Raw genomic sequence first — 13,776 nt, forward strand, 5'->3', positions numbered from 1 at the left:
TGAGGCAATAAGAGCTGCTCCACTGCATTAGCAATTTAGGTCTTCAATTTCATGGAGAAACACAGCCACTGAAATCTATTCCTCTTTCCTCCTCTGACTCTCCCTCCTCCCCTCCCTCTACTCCCACTCCCTCTCTTCCCCCCTCTCTCCTCTCATCCAGAGGCGTTCTCTGCTCCAGTCTTCACGACAGGACCAGACCGTAATGGTTTCAATGTGGGGATCAGGAGGAACCTGCAGCAGGTGTTTGGAGACAATAAGAGACTCTGGTTCCTGCCTATCTGCACCAGGTGAGACTCTAACCCTAACCTCTACCCCCTAACCTCTAGTTTCTAACCTCTAGTTTCTAACCTCTAGTTTCTAACTTCTAGTTTCTAACCTCTACCCCCAAACCTCTACCCCCTAACCTCCATCCCATTAATCCTAACCTCTACCTCATCTAACCTGACCTTTAACCCCTAGGCCTTAACCCCTAGGCCTTAACCCTTACATCGTATCCTCTACACCCTTAACCCCTAACCCTTACATCCTATCCTCTAGACCAGGGGTAATTCAACTCTGACCTTACGAGGTCCAGAGTACTGCTTGTTTTCTGTTCTACCTGATCATTAATTACACCCACCCGGTGTCCCAGGTCTAAATCAGGCCCTGGTTAGAGGGGAATCACCCACCTGGTGTCCCAGGTCTAAATCAGTCCCTGATTAGAGGGGAATCACCCACCCGGTGTCTCAGGTCTAAATCAGTCCCTGATTAGAGGGGAATCACCCACCTGGTGTCTCAGGTCTAAATCAGTCCCTGATTAGAGGGGAATCACCCACCTGGTGTCCCTGGTCTAAACCAGTCCCTGATTAGAGGGGAATCACCCACCTGGTGTCCCTGGTCTAAATGAGTCCCTGATTAAAGGGGAATCACCCACCTGGTGTCCCTGGTCTAAACCAGTTCCTGATTAGAGGGGAATCACCCACCTGGTGTCACAGGTCTAAATCAGTCCCTGATTAGAGGAGAATCAGTCCCTGGTTAGAGGGGAATCACCCACCTGGTATCCCAGGTCTAAATCAGTCCCTGATTAGAGGAGAATCACCCACCTGGTATCCCAGGTCTAAATCAGTCCCTGATTAGAGGGGAACAATTAAAACACGCTGTGGAACTGGCTTCAAAGTCCAGAGATGAGTTTGAGGGCTCCTACCCTGTTCTTAGAGATATCCTCCTGTACGTTTACAACCATTATTCCTGGAGAGATACCCTCCTGAAGGTTTATACTCCAACCCTGTTCCTGGAGAGATACCCTCCTGTAGGTTTATACTCCAACCCTGTTCCTGGAGAGATACCCTCCTGTAGGTTTTATACTCCAACCCTGTTCCTGGAGAGCTACCCTCCACAAGGGTATGTGCTCTGCCCCCTCCTGTACTCCTTGTTCACCCATGACTGCGTGGCCACGCACGCCTCCAACTCAATCATCAAGTTTGTAGACGACACAACAGTAGTAGACTTGATTACCAACAACGACGAAACGGCCTACAGGGAGGAGGTGAGGGCCCTGGTGGAGTGGTGCCAGGGATATAACCTCAACAACAGGAAGGAGCTGAGGGAGCACGCCTCTATCCACATCGACAGAACCGCAGTGGGGAAGGTGGAAAGCTTGAAGTTCCTCGACAAACGCATCACTAACAACCTCGAATGGTCCACCCACACAGACAGTGTGTTGATGAAGGCTCAACAGCGCCTCTTCAACCTCAGGAGGCTGAAGAAATTTGGCTTGTCTCCTAAGACCCTCACAAACTTTTACAGATGCACAATTACATCCTGGTACGGAAACTGTACTGCCGGCAACCGCAGGGCTCTCCAGAGGGTGGTACGGTCTGCCCCCGGTGATGCGTTGGGAAAACTACCTGCCCTCCAGGACATCTACACCACCCGATGTCACAGGAAGGCCAAAAAGATCATCAAGGACAACAACCACCCCGAGCCACTGCCTGTTCACCCCGCTATCGTCCAGAAGGCGAGGTCAGTACAGGTGCATCAAAGCTGGGACCGAGAGACGGAAGCTGTTTTTCAATGTCAAGGCCATCAGACTGTTAAAATAGCCATCACTAGCCGGCTACCACCCGGTTACTCAACCCTGCACCTTAGAGGCTGCTGTCCTATACACATAGACATGGGCTCACTGGTCACTTTGATAATGGAACACTGGTCACTTTAATAATGGAACACTGGTCACTTTAATAAGGAACACCAGTCACTTTAATAAGGAACACTAGTCACTTTAATAAGGAACACCAGTCACTTTAATAAGGAACACTAGTCACTTTAATAATGGAACACTGGTCACTTTAATAATGGAACACTGGTCACTTTGATAATGGAACACTGGCCACTTTAATAATGGAACACTGGTCACTTTAATAATGGAACACTGGTCACTTTAATAATGGAACACTAGTCACTTTAATAAGGAACACTAGTCACTTTAATAATGGAACACTGATCACTTTAATAATGGAACACTAGTCACTTTAATAATGGAACACTAGTCACTTTAATAATGGAACACTAGTCACTTTAATAAGGAACACTGGTCACTTTAATAATGGAACACTAGTCACTTTAATAATGGAACACTAGTCACTTTAATAATGGAACACTGGTCACTTTGATAATGGAACACTGGTCACTTTGATAATGGAACACTGGTCACTTTGATAATGGAACACTGGTCACTTTGATAATGGAACACTGGTCACTTTGATAATGGAACACTGGTCACTTTGATAATGGAACACTGGTCACTTTGATAATGGAACACTGGTCACTTTGATAATGGAACACTGGTCACTTTGATAATGGAACACTGGTCACTTTGATAACGGAACACTGGTCACTTTGATAACGGAACACTGGTCACTTTGATAACGGAACACTGGTCACTTTGATAACGGAACACTGGTCACTTTGATAACGGAACACTGGTCACTTTGATAACGGAACACCGGTCACTTTGATAACGGAACACCGGTCACTTTGATAACGGAACACCGGTCACTTTGATAACGGAACACCGGTCACTTTGATAACGGAACACCGGTCACTTTGATAACGGAACACCGGTCACTTTGATAAACACCGGAAACGGAACACCGTCACTTTGATAACGGAACACCGGTCACTTTGATAACGGAACACCGGTCACTTTGATAACGGAACACCGGTCACTTTGATAACGGAACACCGGTCACTTTGATAACGGAACACCGGTCACTTTGATAACGGAACACCGGTCACTTTGATAACGGAACACCGGTCACTTTGATAACGGAACACCGGTCACTTTGATAACGGAACACCGGTCACTTTGATAATGTTTACATACAGCTGTACTCCTCTCATATGTATATTCTGTATTCTGTGTGTTTGTCAATGCCACTCCAACATTGCTCGTCCTCCTGTTCATATGTTGTGAATTATTAGATATTACTGCACTGTTGAAGCTAGAAACACAAGAATTTAGTTAGATATTACTGCACTGTTGGAGCTAGAAACACAAGAATTTAGTTAGATATTACTGCACTGTTAGAGCTAGAAACACAAGAATTTCACTACACCTCAATAACATCTGTTAAATATGGACCAATAACATCTGTTAAATATGTGTATGGACCAATAATATGTGTTAAATATGGACCAATAACAGCTGTTAAATATGTGTATGGACCAATAATATGTGTTAAATATGGACCAATAACATCTGCTAAATATGGACCAATAACATCTGTTAAATATGTGTATGGACCAATAATATGTGTTAAATATGGACCAATAACATCTGCTAAATATGGACCAATAACATCTGTTAAATATGTGTATGGACCAATAATATGTGTTAAATATGGACCAATAACATCTGTTGAAGTCGGAAGTTTACATACACCTCAGCCAAAGACATTTAAACTCAGTTTTTCACAATTTAATCCTAGTAAAGATTCCCTGTCTTTGTTCAGTTAGGGACACCACTTTATTTTAAGAATGTGATATGTCAGAATAATTGTAGAGAGAATGATTAATTTCAGCTTTTATTACACATTCCCAGTGGGTCAGAAGTTTACATACACTCAATTATTATTTGGTAGCATTGCCTTTAAATTGTTTAACTTGGGTCAAACGTTTCGGGTGGCCTTCCACAAACTTCCCAAAATAAGATGGGTGGCCATTCCTCCTGGCCATTCCTCCTGACGGAGCTGGTGTAACTGAGTCAGGTTTGAAGGCCTCCTTGCTCTCGCACACTTTTTCAGTTCTGCCAACAAACTTTAGATCGGATTGAGGTCAGGGTTTGTGATGGCCACTCCAATACCTTGTCTTGTCCTTAGGCCATTTTGCCACAACTTTGGAAGAATGCTTGGGGTCATTGTCCATTTGGAAGACCCATTTGCGACCAAGCTTTAACTTCCTGACTGATGTCTTAAGATGTTGCTTCAATATATCCACATAATTTCCTCCCTCATGATGCCATCTATTTTGTGAAGTGCACCAGTCCCTCCTGCAGCAAAGTACCCCCACAACATGATGCTGCCACCCCCGTGCTTCACGGTTGGGATATTGTCTTCGGCTCGCAAGCCTCCCCCTTTTTCCTCCAAACATAACGATGGTCATTATGACCAAACAGTTCTATTTTTTGTTTCATCAGACCAGAGGACATTTCTCCAAAAAAGTATGATCTTTGTCCCCATGTTCAGTTGCAAACCGTAGTCAGGCTTTTTTATGGCGGTTTTGGAGCAGTGGCTTCTTCCTTGCTGAGTGGCCTTTCAGGTTATGTCGATATAGGACTCGTTTTACTGTGGACATAGATACTTTTGTACCTGTTTCCTCCAGCATCTTCACAAGGTCCTTTGCTGTTGTTCTGGGATTGATTTGCACTTTTAACACCACAGTACATTCATCTCTAGGAGACAGAACGCGTCTCCTTTCTGAGTGGTGTGACGGCTGCGTGGTCCCATGGTGTTTATACTTGCGTACTATTGTTTGTACAGATGAACGTGGTGCCTTCAGGCGTTTGGAAATTTCTCCCAAGGATGAACCAGACTTTTGGAAGTCTACAATTTCTGAGGTCTTTGCTGATTTCTTTTGATTTTCCCATGATGTCAAGCAAAGAGGCACTGAGTTTGAAGGTAGGCCTTGAAATACATCCACAGGTACACCTCCAATTGACTCAAATGATGTCAATTAGCCTATCAGAAGCTTTTAAAGCCATGACATCATTTTCTGGAATTTTCCAAGCTGTTTTAAAGGCACAGTCAACTTAGTGTATGTAAACTTCTGACCCACTGGAATTGTGATACAGTGAATTATAAGTTAAATAATCTGTAAACAATTGTTGGTAAAATGACTTGTGTCATGCACCAAGTAGATGTCCTAAGAGACTTACCAAAACTACAGTTTATTTAAGTTTATTTAATAACAAGAAATGTGTGGAGTGGTTGAAAAACCAGTTTTAATGACTCCAACCTCAGTGTGTGTAAACTTCTGACTTCAACTGTATGTGACCGGACCAATAATCGCATGTATTTATATAGCCCTTCTTACATCAGCTGATATCTCAAAGTGCTGTACAGAAACCCAGCCTAAAACCCCAAACAGCAAGCAATGCAGGTGTAGAAGCACGGTGGCTAGGAAAAACTCCCTAGAAAGGCCAGAACCTAGGAAGAAACCTAGAGAGGAACCAGGCTATGAGGGGTGGCCAGTCCTCTTCTGGCTGTGCCTGGTGGAGATTATAACAGAACATGGCCACGATGTTCAAATGTTCATAGATGACCAGCATGAGATTATAACAGAACATGGCCAAGATGTTCAAATGTTCATAAATGACCAACATGGTCAAATAATAATAATAATCACGGCAGTTGTCGAGGGTGCAACAGGTCAGCACCTCAGGAGTAAATGTCAGTTGGCTTTTCATAGCCGATCATTCAGAGTATCTCTACCGCTCCTGCTGTCTCTAGAGAGTTGAAAACAGCAGGTCTGGGACAGGTAGCACGTCCGGTGAACAGGTCAGGGTTCCAGAGCCGCAGGCAGAACAGTTGAAACTGGAGCAGCAGCACGGCCAGGTGGACTGGGGACAGCAAGGAGTCATCATGCCAGGTAGTCCTGAGGCTCAGGTCCTCCGAGAGAGAGAAAGAATTAGAGAGAGCATACTTAAATTCACACAGGACACCGAATAGGACAGGAGAAGTACTCCAGATATAACAAACTGACCCTAGCCCCCCCGACACATAAACTACTGCAGCATAAATACTGGAGGCTGAGACGGGAGGGGTCAGGAGACACTGTGGACCAATAACATCTGTTAAATATGGACCAATAACATCTGTTAAATATGGACCAATAACATCTGTTAAATATGGACCAATAATATGTGTTAAATATGGACCAATAACATCTGTTAAATATGGACCAATAACAGTTAAATATGTGTATGGACCAATAACAGTTAAATATGTGTATGGACCAATAACATCTGTTAAATATGGACCAATAACATCTGTTAAATATGTGTATGGACCAATAACATCTGTTAAATATGGACCAATAACATCTGTTAAATATGGACCAATAACATCTGTTAAATATGTGTATGGACCAATAACATCTGTTAAATATGGACCAATAACAGCTGTTAAATATGTGTATGGACCAATAACAGCTGTTAAATATGTGTATGGACCAATAACAGCTGTTAAATATGTGTATGGACCAATCCGATTTGTTTTAATGTGTTTCCCAGCCAAGGAGATGGCCCCGACTATGGATATTTAACCCCATCCTGTCTGTGTTTCTATTTTGCCCAGCCAAGGAGATGGCCACTACTTCCCTCTGAAGAGCCTGAGTGAATCCTCAACCTCTCTATTAGCCAATGAGGAGAAATGGGATGAGGAAGAGGAGTCAGAGGACGACAACATAAGTAAGGAGGCCAATAGGACCGATTCTTAGATGAATATCTATCAGGGAAGAATATATGATGTGGTGTCCCTAATTTACTGCTAGGTTGCATGGTGGTTCAACCTTGTGCTGTGGACAATAAAAGGCCACTCAAATGTGCAATTTTGTCAGACAACACAATGACACAGATGTCTCAAGTTTTGAAAGAGCGTGTAATTGGCATGCTGACTACAGGAATGTCCGCCAGAGCTGTTGCCGGAGAAGTTAATGTTCATTTCTCTACCATAAGCTGCCTCCAAAGTCGTTTTAGAGAATTTGGCAGTACGTCCAACCAGTCTCAAAACCGCAGACCAGGTGTAACCACGCCAGCCCAGGACCTCCACATCCGGCTTCTTCACCTGCGGGATCGTCGGTCAACAGACACCCGGACAGCTGATGAAACTGAGGAGTATTTCTGTCTGTAATAAAGTCCTTTTGTGGGGTTGGCCCAGTAGGTGGGCCTGGCTCCCCAGTGGGTTGGTCTGGCTCCCCAGTAGGTGAGCCTGGCTCCTCAGTGGGTGGGCCTTGGCCTGGCCCCCCAGTAGGTGAGCCTTGGCCTGGCTCCCCAGTAGGTGGGCCTGGCTCCCCAGTAGGTGGGCCTTGGCCTGGCCCCCCAGTGGGTGGGCCTTGGCCTGGCTCCCCAGTAGGTGGGCCTGGCTCCCCAGTAGGTGGGCCTTGGCCTGGCCCCCCAGTAGGTGGGCCTTGGCCTGGCCCCCCAGTAGGTGGGCCTTGGCCTGGCCCCCCAGTGGGTGGGCCTTGGCCTGGCCCCCCAGTGGGTGGGCCTTGGCCTGGCTCCCCAGTAGGTGGGCCTTGGCCTGGCTCCCCAGTGGGTGGGCCTTGGCCTGGCTCCCCAGTAGGTGGGCCTGGCTCCCCAGTAGGTGGGCCTGGCTCCCCAGTAGGTGGGCCTTGGCCTGGCCCCCCAGTGGGTTGGCCTGGCCCGGCTCCCCAGTAGGTGAGCCTTGGCCTGGCTCCCCAGTAGGTGAGCCTTGGCCTGGCCCCCCAGTAGGTGGGCCTTGGCCTGGCCCCCCAGTAGGTGAGCCTTGGCCTGGCCCCCCAGTAGGTGGGCCTTGGCCTGGCCCCCCAGTGGGTTGGCCTGGCCCCCCAGTAGGTGAGCCTGGCTCCCCAGTAGGTGAGCCTTGGCCTGGCTCCCCAGTAGGTGAGCCTTGGCCTGGCCCCCCAGTAGGTGGGCCTTGGCCTGGCCCCCCAGTAGGTGAGCCTTGGCCTGGCCCCCCAGTAGGTGGGCCTTGGCCTGGCCCCCCAGTGGGTTGGCCTGGCCCCCCAGTAGGTGAGCCTGGCTCCCCAGTAGGTGAGCCTTGGCCTGGCCCCCCAGTAGGTGGGCCTTGGCCTGGCCCCCCAGTGGGTTGGCCTGGCCCCCCGTGAGCCTGGCCCCCCAGTAGGTGAGCCTGGCCCCCCAGTAGGTGAGCCTATGGCCCCCCAGTACATTTACATTTAAGTCATTTAGCAGACGCTCTTATCCAGAGCGACTTACAAATTGGTGCTTTCACCTTATGACATCCAGTGGAACAGCCACTTTACAATAGTGCATCTAGGTCTTTTAAGGGGGGTGAGAAGGATTACTTTATCCTATCCTAGGTATTCCTTAAAGAGGTGGGGTTTCAGGTGTCTCCGGAAGGTGGTGATTGACTCCGCTGTCCTGGCGTCGTGAGGGAGTTTGTTCCACCATTGGGGGGCCAGAGCAGCGAACAGTTTTGACTGGGCTGAGCGGGAACTGTACTTCCTCAGTGGTAGGGAGGCGAGCAGGCCAGAGGTGGATGAACGCAGTGCCCTTGTTTGGGTGTAGGGCCTGATCAGAGCCTGGAAGGTACTGAGGTGCCGTTCCCCTCACAGCTCCGTAGGCAAGCACCATGGTCTTGTAGCGGATGCGAGCTTCAACTGGAAGCCAGTGGAGAGAGTGGAGGAGCGGGGTGACGTGAGAGAACTTGGGAAGGTTGAACACCAGACGGGCTGCGGCGTTCTGGAAGAGTTGTAGGGGTTTAATGGCACAGGCAGGGAGCCCAGCCAACAGCGAGTTGCAGTAATCCAGACGGGAGATGACAAGTGCCTGGATTAGGACCTGCGCCGCTTCCTGTGTGAGGCAGGGTCGTACTCTGCGGATGTTGTAGAGCATGAACCTACAGGAACGGGCCACCGCCTTGATGTTAGTTGAGAACGACAGGGTGCTGTCCAGGATCACGCCAAGGTTCTTAGCGCTCTGGGAGGAGGACACGATGGAGTTGTCAACCGTGATGGCGAGATCATGGAACGGGCAGTCCTTCCCCGGGAGGAAGAGCAGCTCCGTCTTGCCGAGGTTCAGCTTGAGGTGGTGATCCGTCATCCACACTGATATCTGCCAGACATGCAGAGATGCGATTCGCCACCTGGTCATCAGAGGGGGGAAAGGAGAAGATTAATTGTGTGGTCTTGTAGCATTGTGTGGTCTTGTAGCAATTGTGTGGTCTTGTAGCATCCGGTACAAGACCTGGCCCCCCAGTAGGTGAGCCTATGTCCCCCCAGTAGGTTGGCCTGGCCCCCCAGTAGGTGAGCCTATGTCCCCCCAGTAGGTTGGCCTGGCCCCCCAGTAGGTGAGCCTGGCCCCCCAGTAGGTGAGCCTGGCCCCCCAGTAGATGAGCCTATGTCCTCCCAGGCCCACCCATGGTTGCACCCCTGCCCAGGCATGTCAAATCCATAGATTAGGGCCTAATGCGTTTTTCAATTGACTGATTTCCTAGTATGAACTGTACCTCAGTAAAATTGTTGAGATTGTTGCATGTGGTGGGCGTTTTATATGGATGTTCTGTGTACTAAATGAAATTGTCAACCCCCAATCTGTGAACGATATAATACTGCCTGTCAGGGGGAAGCCACACTGAACAGGAACATAAAGGCAACATGTGAAGTGTTGGTCCCATGTTTCAGGAGCTGAAATCAAATAGATGTTCCATACACACCAAGCTTATTTCTCTAAAATTCTGTGCATACATTTGTTTACAACCCTGTTAGTGAGCATTTCTCCATGTCGCAAGGATCTGTACACAATTTCTGGAAGCTGAAAATGTCCGTTTCACGGCCTACGTACTTACCAGCCCGGTCACCCGTTGAGCATGTTTGGGATGCTCGTGTTCCAGTTCCCGCCGATATCTAGCAACTTCTCACAGCCATTAAAGAAGAGTGGGATCCTGATCAACACGATGTGAAGGAGATGTGGCATGAGGTGGTCACACCAGATACTGACTGGTTTTCTGAGCCACGCCCATACCTGTATTCTCTTTATAAAGGTTTCTGAGCCACGCCCATACCTGTATTCTCTTTATAAAGGTTTCTGAGCCACGCCCATACAGTGCCTTGCGAAAGTATTCGGCCCCCTTGAACTTTGCGACCTTTTGCCACATTTCAGGCTTCAAACATAAAGATATAAAACTGTATTTTTTTGTGAAGAATCAACAACAAGTGGGACACAATCATGAAGTGGAACGACATTTAGTGGATATTTAAAACTTTTTTAACATCAACTGAAAAATTGGGCGTCCAAAATGATTCAGCCCCCTTTAAGTTAATACTTTGTAGCGCCTCCTTTTGCTGCGATTACAGCTGTAAGTCGCTTGGGGTATGTCTCTATCAGTTTTGCACATCGAGAGACTGAAATTGTTTCCCATTCCTCCTTGCAAAACAGCTCGAGCTCAGTGAGGTTGGATGGAGAGCATTTGTGAACAGCAGTTTTCAGTTCTTTCCACAGATTCTCGATTGGATTCAGGTCTGGACTTTGACTTGGCCATTCTAACACCTGGATATGTTTATTTTTTAACCATTCCATTGTAGATTTTGCTTTATGTTTTGGATCATTGTCTTGTTGGAAGACAAATCTCCGTCCCAGTCTCAGGTCTTTTGCAGACTCCATCAGGTTTTCTTCCAGAATGGTCCTGTATTTGGCTCCATCCATCTTCCCATCAATTTTAACCATCTTCCCTGTCCCTGCTGAAGAAAAGCAGACCCAAACCATGATGCTGCCACCACCATGTTTGACAGTGGGGATGGTGTGTCCAGGGTGATGAGCTGTGTTGCTTTTACGCCAAACATAACGTTTTGCATTGTTGACAAAAAGTTCAATTTTGGTTTCATCTGACCAGAGCACCTTCTTCCACATGTTTGGTGTGTCTCCCAGGTGGCTTGTGGCAAACTTTAAACAACACTTTTTATGGATATCTTTAAGAAATGGCTTTCTTCTTGCCACTCTTCCATAAAGGCCAGATTTGTGCAATATACAACTGATTGTTGTCCTATGGACAGAGTCTCCCACCTCAGCTGTAGATCTCTGCAGTTCATCCAGAGTGATCATGGGCCTCTTGGCTGCATCTCTGATCAGTCTTCTCCTTGTATGAGCTGAAAGTTTAGAGGGACGACCAGGTCTTGGTAGATTTGCAGTGGTCTGATACTCCTTCCATTTCAATATTATCGCTTGCACAGTGCTCCTTGGGATGTTTAAAGCTTGGGAAATCTTTTTGTATCCAAATCCGGCTTTAAACTTCTTCACAACAGTATCTCGGACATGCCTGGTGTGTTCCTTGTTCTTCATGATGCTCTCTGCGCTTTTAACGGACCTCTGAGACTATCACAGTGCAGGTGCATTTATACGGAGACTTTGATTACACACAGGTGGATTGTATTTATCATCATTAGTCATTTAGGTCAACATTGGATCATTCAGAGATCCTCACTGAACTTCTGGAGAGAGTTTGCTGCACTGAAAGTAAAGGGGCTGCCCAATTTTTCAGTTTTTGATTTGTTAAAAAAGTTTGAAATATCCACTAAATGTCGTTCCACTTCATGATTGTGTCCCACTTGTTGTTGATTCTTCACAAAAAACTACAGTTTTATATCTTTATGTTTGAAGCCTGAAATGTGGCAAAAGGTCGCAAATTTCAAGGGGGCCGAACCTGTATTCTCACTGTACCTGTAGGCACTGTAGGCACTGTACCTGTATTCTCTTTTTAAAGGTTTCTGAGCCACGCCCATACCTGTATTCTCTTTTTAAAGGTATCTGAGCCACGCCCATACCTGTATTCTCTTTATAAAGGTATCTGGGACCAACCGATGCATACCTGTATTCTCTTTATAAAGGTTTCTGAGCCACGCCCATACCTGTATTCTCTTTATAAAGGTATCTGAGCCACGCCCATACCTGTATTCTCTTTATAAAGGTTTCTGAGCCACGCCCATACCTGTATTCTCTTTATAAAGGTTTCTGAGCCACGCCCATACCTGTATTCTCTTTATAAAGGTTTCTGAGCCACGCCCATACCTGTATTCTCTTTATAAAGGTTTCTGAGCCACGCCCATACCTGTATTCTCTTTATAAAGGTTTCTGAGCCACGCCCATACCTGTATTCTCTTTATAAAGGTATCTGGGACCAACAGATGCATACCTGTATTCCCAGCCATGTGAAATCCATAGATTAGGGCCTAATGATACATTTATTTAAATAGAAATATTCCTCATATGGACTGTAACTCAGTCAAATCTTAGAAATTGTTGTGTGTGTGTGGGGGGGTGGTTGAACTTTGAAATAAACAATGTTCCTGTATGAATCTGTATTTTCCAGGTGGTGACGGGGATCCCTCTGTTACCGTGGAGATGGAGAAGAGGAGTAGGATCACTTTATGGACTTTATAAACGGTGCAGTGGGTGTTGTGCCCCGAGGAGGCAGACAGACCCTGAGGAGGCAGACAGACCCCGAGGAGGCACAGATACACGGAAGACCTCAACGTGCAGCCAAAACGTTCTTAGACGTCACCTTCTCAATATCAGGAAGAGTTTTCAGTTCACCATGAAGACAATGTTAGGGGAACAGAAGTCCATTAATATTATGTCACAGTACACGATTGTTTTAAGAGAAAGACCATGTCTAGCACTGTCTCCTTACTTCTGTTGTCTCTCTACTACTGTTGTCTCTGTCTCTCTACTTCTGTTGTCTCCGTCTCTCTACTTCTGTTGTCTCTGTCTCTCTACTTCTGTTGTCTCTGTCTCTCTACTTCTGTTGTCTCTGTCTCTCTACTTCTGTTGTCCCTACTTCTGTTGTCTCTGTCTCCCTACTTCTGTTGTCTCTCTACTTCTGTTGTCTCTGTCTCCCTACCTCTCCTGTATTATTGTGTATATTATATAGTACTAGGCTGCTAGCTAGCTTTTCATTTCTCGCCTGTATTTTGTTAATGTAAATAGCTTTGTGATTTACATCTTTAAATGAAAAGAGCTCTATAAATGTATTATCATTATTCCATATGCAGGGTCCTTAAGGCCCAATCAGAATGGAGAAAGACCATTAAAACCATGTGTATTTGTTGTCATCTTAGGGCCATGTACCTGTCGTTCCTTTGTAAAGATGCTGCCCAAATCCAATGTCACGTGCGCCGAATACAACAGGTGTAGACCTCACAGTGAAATGCTGAATACAACAGGTGTAGACCTCACAGTGAAATATTGAATACAACAGGTGTAGACCTTACAGTGAAATGCTGAATACAACAGGTGTAGTAGACCTTACAGTGAAATGCTGAATACAACAGGTGTAGTAGACCTTACAGTGAAATACTGAATACAACAGGTGTAGTAGACCTTACAGTGAAATGCTGAATACAACAGGTGTAGACCTTACAGTGAAATGCTGAATACAACAGGTGTAGACCTCACAGTGAAATACTGAATACAACAGGTGTAGTAGACCTCACAGTGAAATACTGAATACAACAGGTGTAGTAGACCTCACAGTGAAATGCTGAATACAACAGGTGTAGTAGACCTCACAGTGAAATGCTGAATAC

The 13,776-nt window shown here is 46.4% G+C and overlaps 1 protein-coding gene across 1 annotated transcript in view; it reads left to right on the plus strand.

Moving 5' to 3' along the window:
* zdhhc15b (zinc finger DHHC-type palmitoyltransferase 15b) overlaps positions 1–13,307 on the plus strand; it is a 37,546-nt gene extending 24,239 nt beyond the window's left edge. Inside the window, exons 9-11 of the mRNA XM_065020013.1 lie at positions 161–287; positions 6,834–6,946; positions 12,561–13,307. Of these exons, the coding sequence (XP_064876085.1) occupies positions 161–287; positions 6,834–6,946; positions 12,561–12,631 (311 nt within the window). The 3' untranslated portion in view covers positions 12,632–13,307. The remainder of the gene's footprint in view (positions 1–160; positions 288–6,833; positions 6,947–12,560) is intronic.
* The last annotated feature ends 469 nt before the right edge of the window (positions 13,308–13,776 follow it).

This window comes from Oncorhynchus nerka, linkage group LG6 (assembly GCF_034236695.1).
Source record: "Oncorhynchus nerka isolate Pitt River linkage group LG6, Oner_Uvic_2.0, whole genome shotgun sequence".
Classification (NCBI taxonomy): Eukaryota; Metazoa; Chordata; class Actinopteri; order Salmoniformes; family Salmonidae; genus Oncorhynchus; species Oncorhynchus nerka.